The sequence below is a fragment of the Lottia gigantea genome, assembly GCF_000327385.1.
Source record: "Lottia gigantea unplaced genomic scaffold LOTGIsca_206, whole genome shotgun sequence".
Lineage (NCBI taxonomy): Eukaryota > Metazoa > Mollusca > Gastropoda > Lottiidae > Lottia > Lottia gigantea.
This window is the reverse complement of record NW_008708434.1, coordinates 1,108-14,468: the sequence shown is the minus strand read 5'-3', so window position 1 is coordinate 14,468 and position 13,361 is coordinate 1,108. Positions and strand designations below refer to the sequence as shown.

The 13,361-nt window shown below is 32.0% G+C and overlaps 2 protein-coding genes across 2 annotated transcripts in view; one reads left to right on the top strand and one right to left on the bottom strand.

The window, feature by feature from the left end:
* Positions 1–173: 173 nt before the first annotated feature.
* Positions 174–6,628, bottom strand: LOTGIDRAFT_226825 (hypothetical protein). Its single transcript, XM_009053956.1, has 11 exons — positions 6,603–6,628; positions 6,439–6,501; positions 5,818–5,925; positions 5,411–5,509; positions 5,008–5,070; positions 4,722–4,766; positions 4,218–4,395; positions 3,272–3,382; positions 2,962–3,053; positions 2,594–2,735; positions 174–2,224 (listed from the first exon to the last, which is right to left on the bottom strand). The coding sequence occupies exons 3-11, from the start codon at positions 5,923–5,925 to the stop codon at positions 2,076–2,078; spliced, it is 987 nt and encodes a 328-aa protein (XP_009052204.1). The 5' UTR covers positions 6,439–6,501; positions 6,603–6,628; the 3' UTR covers positions 174–2,075.
* Positions 6,629–7,420: 792 nt separating this feature from the next.
* The window catches only part of LOTGIDRAFT_174612 (hypothetical protein), a gene marked incomplete at both ends in the record, with an annotated part of 6,982 nt that continues 1,041 nt past the window's right edge, over positions 7,421–13,361 (top strand). The window contains 2 exons of the mRNA XM_009053955.1: positions 7,421–7,503; positions 10,102–10,172. Coding sequence (XP_009052203.1) covers positions 7,421–7,503; positions 10,102–10,172 — 154 coding nt within the window. The remainder of the gene's footprint in view (positions 7,504–10,101; positions 10,173–13,361) is intronic.

Sequence of the window (13,361 nt, the reverse complement as noted above, 5' to 3'; positions counted from 1 at the left end):
ACCGACTGCTCGGGAATATATTGTGTTAGTGTTTGGCCGGTTAACCGGCCACTAGGGTTGAAAGGGTAAAATTGAAATTCCGTATTCCCTTGTCAGTCAGCAAACTAATTAAACTTCAACATTGACAATAATCACCCATCTCATTTTATAGATTTTAAATTAAAAAACTATCTCAGATCATTGGCACCATCTTTATTTCTTTAAAACAAAAAAAAAAACAATTCAAGTTTAATTTATATCACTGTTGATTAAATGAAAACTGGCTTCTTTTCAAGTAGGCCTAAAAGATTTGCATCATGTATTTCAGCAAGTAATTGGGCTAGTAAAGACTGGCAACTGGTTTAAACAGTACGATTTGGAATTTATGTACCTTATAAGACATGCTGTGAGCAATAAGGAAAACTATGTGTTAAATTGGAAAGTGGTACAAAAAAGTACCATCCAATAATTGTTTGTTAAACATTGCTCTGAAGCTGTCATTTATTTGTTGTGTTGAGTGAATAATGCTGACTTCAATAAAATCAGATGGATCTCGGTTCATTCTTTTATTTTGAAGATAGAATAAAAGTTTGAATATTAAGGTGAAGCCAAGTTTTCATTCATTCAACAGTTATAAAATAAACCCAATAGAAATAGCACTATTTATATAATATAACTGAAGGTTAGAATATTAGAATTGTATTCAGCTCCATTATAATAATTACTGTGTTGGATCTCTCTCCATCTTCACAATCTTCAAGCTATTACAAACTAAGTACTTATACCTTGACTGCAATAGCCACCTCTCTTGTATCACAGAATGCAGCAATTTGATTAGATTGTTCGTTAGCTAATACAGTCAGAGTCGTCAACAGAAGAATTTGAACAAGAAGCCTTTCTGTCGAAGTCTCTGATTGGCTGTATTCACTAGCGTACAATCCAATCAAATCACTGCATTCTATAATACAAGAAAGTCAAGGTATAAGATGAAGTTGGTAATAGCTTGACATTGTGAAGATGGTTTCTCTAAATAGGAAAGGCATGTTCTCTCTTCTAGAACACCTGACACCACTTAGCTACTCTATTCATTCATAATCTAAATGTTTTTACAATATTATGATCATTCCTTCATTCTGCAAAATATCTTCATGCAATACATCTGGATATACATGGAAATATCAAAACAGAAACTGAAACATGTTACTCAGAGTAACACCGTTTGCGATATTCTGAGTAAATAAAAAGTTCTGTTTGAAAATTAACAATAATCAGATCATAAACTCCAGAAAACACAGAAATTGACACTATAAAATAATAAATACTGACATTGTAATAACATTAAGAGATTGTGCCTGTTGAAATTTAGCAGAAGAAATCAAGGGCAAATTAATTAGAAAAAAACTTGAAGCATTTTCTTAAAGAAATTCTTCATATCAAAAAGAAAGAACATCATCATTATGTTAGTTTTTCAATTGAAGCAGAAGCTAAGCCAATCAGTTATAGTGTTCACAGTTCACCGTCGAAATTTCAGCCTTCAAATCCATAATTATTCACGTTTGAATGTTGAAATGACGACTCGTCAATTTAAGATACTATAAAAAAAATATGTATAGAAATTGTGGAGCACCTGTTCCTTTATGTAAATGTTTGAAAATGGAGCCATTTTTCTACTCATTTCCAAATTTGAGTCATTTTAAAATTGTATTTAATGTCATGGTTTCGCTACGTCTCCCTGGAACCTAAATTTAATCTACCAATATTCGGGCTTGATAATAATCTGGATAATCAAATAGAAACATCAGTTAAACCACTTTTGAGGTCTCTTTCTACAAGCTGATATACAAATAAACACAGTGACCACTAAAATCTTACTGAATCTCATTAATTTGCCCTTAATTTCAATTTCACTGTTTTCATTCTTCATTATAATTCTATCATCAAAAACAATTATCTTTCCTTCAAATTAACAACCAAATCTGCCAAAATATATACATGAGTCCTCTAGAAGATATGTAACACTATGATATTTTGTCAGAATTAGTTGTGAAAGTAAAGAAATAAGTAATTAATCTCACGGAGATAATACTGGTCTATTTTCACGATACATTCAGCGAGCGTTTGACAGCTTTAATTACGTTAAATGGTTGAGGTAAGGCTAAAGCTTCCAGGGATTTAGCGTAGGGCATCGGAACATCAGCCCCTGTCACTCGTAATATTGGTGCGTCTAGGTAATTGAAGGCTGAACCTAAAAAAAGATAAAATGTTTTATGTTATATTGCTCTATTTGGTTTGTAAATGAAATGTTTTTTACTCCTTACTAAATCTAGTTCTGAGTTGAAGTGAAGAGGATAATAAAAAATACTGTTATCTTATGGTTGATAATATATGATTTAAAATTAATTATAGTGACTTGTTAATCAAGTCAACAAATTCAGTACTCTGATTGGATAAATGAATTTAAAATGGTTTTTGACTAATCGTATGGACTGGAAGATTAAGATAAACTGATTCTCAAGAACCTATGTCGGGTTGAATCATAATCATTGTTAAGTCACAATCTAAATGATAAAACGATAAATCAGATGAAACTAATCAAAAATATTCTGATACATACTTTCAGCTACAAGAGCCGATATCTCCGCCCCAACACCATACTGTGGCCATCCACCATCTACTGTTACGACGTGACCTGTTTTCTGGACTGATTTAATAATAGTTTCTTCATCGAGAGGTCGTAACGAGCGTAGATTAACTACCTATAAATAGATCAATCGTTTTAATACAACAATTTACGTAATGTTATCATCGGTAATGACTAGAAAGGAAATCTGAATTAATGGCATAACATTATTTTGTCAGGTATTTCTTCAATAACATATAAACCAAACATCAGATTCTAATCCTTAAAAAGTGTCACAGATAGCTGAAATTTAATATTTGTAAAATAATGCCTTCTTAATCAATAAAAGAAATGAAACCTACTTCACATTCGATGCCTTTACCAGCTAATTCCTCCGCTGCATCTAAACATACTCCAACATAACGAGAATGTGTGATAAGAGATATATGGTCTCCTGAAAAAAATAATATTAAAGGAATTCTATAGGACTATAAACTCAGGGACTTAAAGTTCTTTGGATCCAAAAGGTAAAGGTTTATAAACAAAAATGCCCGAACCTAGCTTTTATACATGAACCCAAAAGCATATTGTTTTGGCAGTGGACTCCATCTAGATTTAAAATCAAAGCTTTACAGACAAGGAGTCAAGAAATGAATGGAGTTTGTGTCTTACCTTCACGTTCTATTTTAGCTTTACCAATCGGCAGTACGAAATCATCAGAGAGAGCTTCATCAGACATTTCAAAGGGTACACCATATAATATCTCATTCTCTAGACAGATCACTGGAATATATACATTTATAGATATTATAACAGGTTCCTTCATTCATTCTAGATCTCACAACAAATTATGTTCAGTCAAACTTTGGGGGATGGTGGTTGAAAGGTAAGAAGTTAATATTCAACAGAAGGAACTGGTAAAGGGTTAAACGGTGTTCAATAATTGTAGAAGAAATGAGGGTGGTTGAAAGATAACAAGTTATATTGCAAATATAACATATCATGATGAGGTCATATATAAATACAAACCTTCATGATGAAGCCATATATAAATACAAACCTTCATGATGAGGCCATATATAAATACAAACCTTCATGATGAAGTCATATATAAATACAAACCTTCATGATGAAGCCATATATAAATACAAACCTTCATGATGAAGCCATATATAAATACAAACCTTCATGATGAAGCCATATATAAATACAAACCTTCATGATGAAGTCATATATAAATACAAACCTTCATGATGAAGCCATATATAAATACAAACCTTCATGATGAAGTCATATATAAATACAAACCTTCATGATGAAGTCATATATAAATACAAACCTTCATGATGAAGCCATATATAAATACAAACCTTCATGATGAAGTCATATATAAATACAAACCTTCATGATGAGGCCATATATAAATACAAACCTTCATGATGAAGCCATATATAAATACAAACCTTCATGATGAAGTCATATATAAATACAAACCTTCATGATGAGGCCATATATAAATACAAACCTTCATGATGAAGTCATATATAAATACAAACCTTCATGATGAGGTCATATATAAATACAAACCTTCATGATGAAGCCATATATAAATACAAACCTGGATTAGGATCTCTGATAGCAGCTTTCAATAAACCTTTAGCATCTTCGGAACTATAAGGGGAGACAACCTTCAAGCCTGGACAGTGAGCGTACCAGGCACCAAAACATTGTGAATGTTGAGCAGCTACCCCGGCCGCAGCACCATTGGGTCCCCGAAATACAATATTGACAGGTACCTACAAATTAAACAATGAGGAGTCTGTAATTGGTGTTTAAGATGAAATGGATTTTGAGAAAGGTATTTTTCGGCTTCTTTCAAATGTACAGGCCTTGGATGAAAGAAATATTACATATAGAAATTTAAACAAGAGCTATTTGGTGGCTCCAATTGGCTTGATGCTTTTTGTCCTGGTCTATCGTCCCATTTCAAGTACTACACACTTTTTGGAGGACTAATAAAAAGAAACTTTACATTGTACTGTAACATAACTCGATGAGTCAAGTCCCCTATAATAAAGGAAATTTGACCCCTCAAAAATATTAAATAAAATATCAGACTCACTTTTCCAGCTGACATGTAGTAAGTTTTAGCAGCTGAATTTATAACCTGAAATATTCAATTTTATATTTATATCTATATCAGTATAAAATATACTACAGAAGTTAAATTCTGATCAGGGTTTCCAGAGTTACAGGAACCACAGACATCTGATAGAGATCAAAATGATGTAAAGAAATAATATATGTTATAAGTGTTACAATACACATAGATCTATGGTTAGAAATCTTGTTGTAAATTCAGTGTAATATGGAGGAAATAGATAATAAAATTGTAAAAATGACCCTACCTGATCTATAGCTTGCATGGAGAAATTGAAGGTCATGAACTCTACTATTGGTTTTAATCCAGCCTACAATTAATGAATATTTTTAGTTTTTAACAGTCTTATGATTAAAAGTGGTCTGTATTGAGTACCTAATCTAAAGTTTTTTAAGTTATAAAGATACTTTGAGTGTTCCAGTCGTATGATTGTTAGGTCACTAATATCAATTTCAAATCAAAAAAATGAAATGAATGGAGTTTTATATCCTACTTTTCTGCACAATTTTAAATCAGATTAACACATTTTGTAACCTGTGAAGAAGGTCTAGTTTTTTTCCTGAAACTACCAACTTACATACGCTTATACATGTAAGAGAAACATTTTAATTTTGTAATTTCATTTAGGATGGTTAATTTAGTTTACTTACCATAGCAGCACCGACAGCTAGACCAGCGAAACCCATCTCTGTTATTGGTGTATCTATCACTCTCTTATCTCCATACTTATTCAATAATCCTTTAGATACCTACAATTAATATTACAGCTTGATCAAATCTAGCTTAAATAATCAAGAAAAAAACAGAGAACCAAGGATAATAACTTCATAAGGATCCTGTCTACCTGCTGGTGCTTGAGCAATGATCTTTCTTTGATTATACCTACTCATTTACAGCTGGAGTGACTTGACTTTTGAGCACAGATGACCTATTCAAGATCACCAGTCTTTATAAGCCAAACAAGATTATCGCTCATCACCACCATTGGTTGGGGATACCAACTGAATACTTTCAGCATTATAAAGACAATTGAAATATGAAGTGAGAGAAGACTAACCTTGTACGCCCCGTCATATTGAGCTACCTCTTCCCCCATTAAAAACACCTTCTCATCCCTCTTGAGTTCCTCATCTAGGGCTGAATTCAGGGCATCTCTTACTGTCATCTATAACATTCAATTAAAATCAATTAGATAAGCTTAATATTGATTTGAGAAGTGCTCAACTCATGCTGATAAAACATGTTGATGATACACGATGTCAGGCCCCAGGCTCCAAAACATTTTTTTACAATAATTTTTACTAGATGTACTAAATGCTAAATGAAAAAAGTGGATTTTTAAATCGAGAAATACGATACTTACAACAAAATTGATTTTAAGATTTACTGTGAAACCGGACAGTAATCTGTACAGTTAATGTTGGCTACAGGCGTACAGAGGCTAATTCACAAGTCACAAATAATTCTCAAAAAATGGATGCCAGTGAACAAGTCAAGGTCAAAAGAGGCAATAAGTCTAAGATAAAGTAAAATGGAATTCTTTATGTCAGATACTGTGTTAGAAGGATAGACTACTCGTCAGTCTAATAATCAGTTTAAAACGCTGGGCTTTCCCAATTAACCGGTGAAAACTACCTATCTTCAACTAAAACTGTCCAAAAAAAGTGCAAAATATTACCTGTGTGCCGCATCGAGCAGACGAAACACTGAAGTTTCGTTTCAGCGACGACCATACTGGTTCCTGAAACATGAGACAAAAGTTCATTATAATATCTAATGACAAATACGAAATTCTTAGGTTTGATGATAAATCAATAAGTTTATTAAAACTTAAAATACAACCTTCAAAATCCTTCTCGCTGAAATCGCTGCCATTTTGTTGGTGTCAATTTGAGAGTTATTCCCCTTCAATAATTTGTTAACTTGAATTTATTAAAGCTAACGTGAAGATACGAAAAGTGAAATCGATTTAATTTCATGACCCTCTCATTCACATCCTCGTGGAAAATATAAACATAACTGCAATTTTTTTGAGAATACGGATGTGATAGCCTTTTTAGGATCTCATGGTATTTCAACATTTATGTTTAGGAATTTGCTCAATCTTTATCAATAATTGATAGAATTACAGAACCACGGAAGTAGGGCGGGGAGACAGAATGGATTAAATGGGAGCTATAGGTGTCAAAATTTGAAATTGGTATGCATATCAGTCTTTGATTCATATGATTACGGTTTTGTACTAGAAAGTTTATTGGGTACGAAATATGTAACCGGGTTACGTTATGGTAGAAGAGTGATGTTTATAGTGGGTACAAACTGGTAATTTGTTGAAGCGAGTTGCTTCTGTAAAAGGACAGGTGTAGGAAAGAATTAAAATCCTCAAGCTTATATGTCGGATGCAGAATTTTCTGCAGATTTTAGCATCGATTTCGTTGCATTGTGGATTAGATATTCCTAACTTTTGATTGATCTGACAGTTTTTGGAATTGTCAAATTTGTTTTCGTGCGTCGTCTGATCAAAACAGGTGGAGTAAATGTGATAAAAGGAGTGTCCATATTCGATTGTTTACATTGCAATTCGCCCTGTGAAACTGGTCTTCTGAATACCAACTAAGATGAATTGAAGATAGATTAATAAAACTATAGTGGAGAGTAAAATGTCGGCCAGTTTTCTACATATTGGAGATATTGTCTCTCTGTATGCTGAAGGCAGTGTTAATGGATTTATTTCCACTTTGGGGTAAGTTCTGTTTTCATTAGATGTAGGCCTAGTAGATCTGAATTGCTTGAAGGTGAAAAAATATAGTAACGTGGAACAGGTTTATCCCTTGATGGGATGGTTGATGCATAGTTAACATCCATTACCATATAATTGATTTCATCATATTTTGACAGAGTTGTTAACACCTGCATAAGAGCAATTCGATAAAATACTTTATGGGGTATTCTGCATTTGGCATACTTACTATCCAGGTGCTACTGATATGGTATTAAATTCTATGGTGTGGCTTGTAAATAAAATATTGTATGGAAACTATGAAGTCTCCTTGTTAATCATTATTGTCTTGATAGCAAGTGAAGATGAAAAAAAAAAAAAGGATGTGAAAGGACTGCAAAAAACTGATAGGGCAAGTTCCGTTGGCGTTGGTTTGATTCCTTTGTATTGCTAACGAGAGAGACTGATTGGTCTACATTATGTCTTATAAACAGAATATTGAAACTATCAAGGTTCATGTTAACGTGTTTTTCACAGGTTATATCAGATGGAAATAATTAACTCCAAGCCATGTGTTTAGTAAAACTTACATAATACTCTTTTATTACTTAAGTTATATAATATAATATACTACAGTCTAGGAGATATTAGATTTTGACATGGTTCTCTGGCCCTGAATATAGGCACACATGTACCGTACCAAAGGGCTAAGAGGAATATCTAAACCTATAGCAATGTATTTACTAAAACAGACTTTACTTATAAAGTTCTATTACCAGTATTTAAAATACATGTAAAGCTTATTATATCAAGCCAGTTCCTAGAGTCTAGGAGATACACGAATTTGACAAAGATTTTTGCCCAGAATGTAATGACCTAACATCAAGAAAATCAACAATAATCCATAGTATATATAAAATACAAGTTGTATATATCAAGCCAGTTCCTAGAGTCTAGGTGATATGAGAATTTGACAAAGTTTTTTTTCCCTGAATATAATGACCTTAAATATATATGATATATGAATCCCCTGCGTCCAATCAACAATAATCTATCATAAATGTTTCGCTAGTATATGGAATACAAGTTATATTCAGATTATCCCTAGAGTTATTTTAACTTATTGCTACAAGTACTAAAGCAGTGATAATAACCTGAGAGATTTACTTTTCTGATTAATAAATAGCCAGTACCTGATTAGAAATATCAATTTACATGGTTTTTTACTTTCCATTGAAATATAATCACTATAATACTACCAGGGTTAGGGATTGTTTTGGAGCTAATGAAAAAATAATTATTTGAAAATGAATTTTATAGAAAAATAATTTTTAGTACAAAATATGGGTCATATTCATAGGGAAATATCTGTGAGGAAATGTGTTCAATTATTAAACCTAAAATTTCTTTCTAAATGTAATTGATAATTTCTTGTTATAGAACTGTAGCTTACTGGAGGCTGCCTATTTATATAATACTACCATACCTGTTCTTAAAGATGGGTTCCCTTATTTTCATTTATGAAAATGACTTGGAAAAATGATTATTTGACACTAAAAAATAAGGAAACCCATCTTTAATTAAACACATTATTTTATTTTATTATATATAATGAAATAGTTACTATATTGTTAAATAGTACATTACTTTTCTATTATAAGCTTACTGATATACAGTAGTTAGTTTATATTATGTTTAGGAACATCAGCATGTAGCCTGATGTTGATACTGGTTATAATAATAGGACTGGCTGACAACTTCTAACTAATTGACAACTTAATTAAAAACATCATTTTACTCTACTTCTAATTGTTATTCTAAATAAACAAGACAGACAGACAGGTGGAGTTATTCCAACACTCAGGTTTAAATCTCTTGTCCGTCCTCAAAGGTATAGATCTGCTCAAAGATGCTAATAGACATTTGTTATAAATATTAATTTTGCAGTGGCACCTTAATTGGGTCAAGAGTTTCAGGAATTACTGCATTCACAGATCTTTGACAAGAAATCCAATGATGTTAGTAGAAAGTAGCTATAAGTGTCCATGATACACAGACTAGAAATCTCTTTTGATTAAATACCTTCAACTTTGAAGGCACAATGGATAGGACTGGATAAAACGATCACAAATAATCAATAATCATCGCTACAAATGCATAATTTCAATTGTCAAAGTTATATTTTCTCCACTGTACCTGTTAACAAGTAGTAATCTCTTCTACATAGTTTCCCTTCAATACATAACTTACCCACAATAAACTATAATAACCGATCAAAACAAGAATATACTTCTATAACGCAAAAATTACCCATGAAATTTTTCATAATCGATTATAAGTCAAAGTTATATTTTCTCCATTGTACCTGTTAACAAGTAGTAATCTATTCTACATAGTTTCCCTTCAGCACATAACTTACCCACAATAAACTATAATAACCGATCAAAACAAGAATATACTTCTATCATGCAGAAATAACGGATGAAATAAAATAATTTTTTTTAAAGCAGACTGGTTTCTGGAATGGGTCGCTAGCTGAAGAAGGTTGGCAACCTCGAGTCTAAATGAACTGTCCTGAAGAAAGTAGAAGTGGTCTGATATAAACTATATTGTCTATTTCAGGTTGGTGGATGACCGTTGTGTCGTACAGCCAGATGCAGGAGATCTCAATAATCCACCCAAAAAATTCAGAGGTAAATATTTATTAATAGCTTCCCATTATTATGTTTTAAACTATTTGTACATGTCTGAATTGGGTGTGGCAAGCAAGACTTTCACTAACTTTTCTTAAACCCCTGATTGATCTGGTTGTATCTCATGATTTTTATACCATTATAGTAGTGACAGGTGTCTTGTGCTGCAGACTATGCTTACTCTTTTCGAAACACCTGATGGTACTTCTCTTTGAAGGAGTCCACTACTATACAACTTTTAATCTCAATTTTGCCATACTTTTTATTCACTGCACTCTCCATTTCATTTCATTTTCCATTTCAAAATGAAGGCTTTCTTAGCATCCCCCCTGAACTAGTATATTTATTTCTATAAAGTTATAAGAATTTATGATCATAAAATGGAAAGTAGAGATAAAATTATAAAAATGATAAGAAAGTCAAAGTTTGTTTGAGGTCAAGTTGAAATTAAACAAACTCCCAAATTTAACAGTCAACAAATCTTAAAGGGAAATAGTAATCTAAATATTGACTGATAAAGCTCAATTTCAGCTATCTATAGCTCTATCAGCTGGTAAAGTTAATATTTAGATGACTAAACAGATAGCTGATATTGAGTTCTATCAGCTGGTAAAGTTAATATTTAGATGACTATACAGATAGCTGAAATTGAGCTCTATCAGCTGGTAAAGTTAATATTTAGATGACTATACAGATAGCTGAAATTGAGCTCTATCAGCTGGTAAAGTTAATATTTAGATGACAATACAGATAACTGTAATTGAGCTCTATCAGCTGGTAAAGTAAATATTTAGATGACTATACAGATAGCTGAAATTGAGCTCTATCAGCTGGTAAAGTAAATATTTAGATGTCTATACAGATAGCTGAAATTGAGCTCTATCAGCTGGTAAAGTTAATATTAAGATGACTATACAGATAGCTGAAATTGAGCTCTATCAGCTGGTAAAGTAAATATTTAGATGACTATACAGATAGCTGAAATTGAGCTCTATCAGCTGGTAAAGTAAATATTTAGATGACTAAACAGATAGCTGAAATTGAGTTCTATCAGCTGGTAAAGTAAATATTTAGATGACTAAACAGATAGCTGAAATTGAGCTCTATCAGCTGGTAAAGTAAATATTTAGATGACTATACAGATAGCTGAAATTGAGTTCTATCAGCTGGTAAAGTAAATATTAAGATGACTAAACAGATCACTGAAAATGAGCTCTATCATCTGGTAAAGTAAATATTAAGATGACTAAACAGATCACTGAAACTGAGCTTTATCAGCTGGTAAATTTAACATTTAAATGACTAAACAGATAGCTGAAATTGAGCTCTATCAACTGGTAAAGTAAATATTTAGATGACTAAACAGATAGCTGAAATTGAGCTCTATCAGCTGGTAAAGTAAATATTTAGATGACTAAACAGATAGCTGAAATTGAGTTCTATCAGCTGGTAAAGTAAATATTTAGATGACTAAACAGATAGCTGAAATTGAGCTCTATCAGCTGGTAAAGTAAATATTTAGATGACTAAACAGATAGCTGAAATTGAGTTCTATCAGCTGGTAAAGTAAATATTTAGATGACTAAACAGATAGCTGAAATTGAGCTCTATCAGCTGGTAAAGTAAATATTTAGATGACTCTACAGATAGCTGAAATTGAGCTCTATCAGCTGGTAAAGTAAATATTTAGATGACTATACAGATAGCTGAAATTGAGCTCTATCAGCTGGTAAAGTTAATATTTAGATGACTATACAGATAGCTGAAATTGAGCTCTATCAGCTGGTAAAGTGAATATTAAGATGTCTATACAGATAGCTGAAATTGAGCTCTATCAGCTGGTAAAGTTAATATTAAGATGACTATACAGATAGCTGTAATTGAGCTCTATCAGCTGGTAAAGTAAATATTTAGATGACTATACAGATAGCTGAAATTGAGCTCTATCAGCTGGTAAAGTAAATATTTAGATGTCTATACAGATAGCTGAAATTGAGCTCTATCAGCTGGTAAAGTTAATATTAAGATGACTATACAGATAGCTGTAATTGAGCTCTATCAGCTGGTAAAGTAAATATTTAGATGACTATACAGATAGCTGAAATTGAGCTCTATCAGCTGGTAAAGTTAATATTAAGATGACTATACAGATAGCTGAAATTGAGTTCTATCAGCTGGTAAAGTTAATATTTAGATGACTATACAGATAGCTGAAATTGAGCTCTATCAGCTGGTAAAGTTAATATTAAGATGACTATACAGATAGCTGAAATTGAGTTCTATCAGCTGGTAAAGTAAATATTTAGATGTCTATACAGATAGCTGAAATTGAGCTCTATCAGCTGGTAAAGTTAATATTTAGATGACTAAACAGATAGCTGAAATTGAGTTCTATCAGCTGGTAAAGTAAATATTTAGATGACTAAACAGATAGCTGAAATTGAGTTCTATCAGCTGGTAAAGTAAATATTAAGATGACTAAACAGATAGCTGAAATTGAGTTCTATCAGCTGGTAAAGTAAATATTAAGATGACTAAACAGATCACTGAAAATGAGCTCTATCATCTGGTAAAGTAAATATTAAGATGACTAAACAGATCACTGAAACTGAGCTTTATCAGCTGGTAAATTTAACATTTAAATGACTAAACAGATAGCTGAAATTGAGCTCTATCAACTGGTAAAGTAAATATTTAGATGACTAAACAGATAGCTGAAATTGAGCTCTATCAGCTGGTAAAGTAAATATTTAGATGACTAAACAGATAGCTGAAATTGAGTTCTATCAGCTGGTAAAGTAAATATTTAGATGACTAAACAGATAGCTGAAATTGAGCTCTATCAGCTGGTAAAGTAAATATTTAGATGACTAAACAGATAGCTGAAATTGAGTTCTATCAGCTGGTAAAGTAAATATTTAGATGACTAAACAGATAGCTGAAATTGAGCTCTATCAGCTGGTAAAGTAAATATTTAGATGACTCTACAGATAGCTGAAATTGAGCTCTATCAGCTGGTAAAGTAAATATTTAGATGACTATACAGATAGCTTAAATTGAATATTTTAAAAGCTATATTTAGACAACTACATCCCTTTAACTATCAACTATCTCAAACAAACATCTTATTTATAACTGACATTTTCACTTAAACTATTTAAAGTGGCAATGTCACATGAAAAAAAATGG

What these genes read in the sequence shown, in the direction of transcription:
- LOTGIDRAFT_226825 (XM_009053956.1), bottom strand. Translation starts at nt 5,925, where the DNA reads ATGACAGTAAGAGATGCCCTGAATTCAGCCCTAGATGAGGAACTCAAG. An exon ending in CCATGCAAGCTATAGATCAG is followed by an intron (nt 4,767 to 5,007) that starts GTAGGGTCATTT and finishes TGAATATTTCAG; the next exon opens with GTTATAAATTCAGCTGCTAA. An exon ending in ACTACATGTCAGCTGGAAAA is followed by an intron (nt 4,396 to 4,721) that starts GTGAGTCTGATA and finishes TTTAATTTGTAG; the next exon opens with GTACCTGTCAATATTGTATT.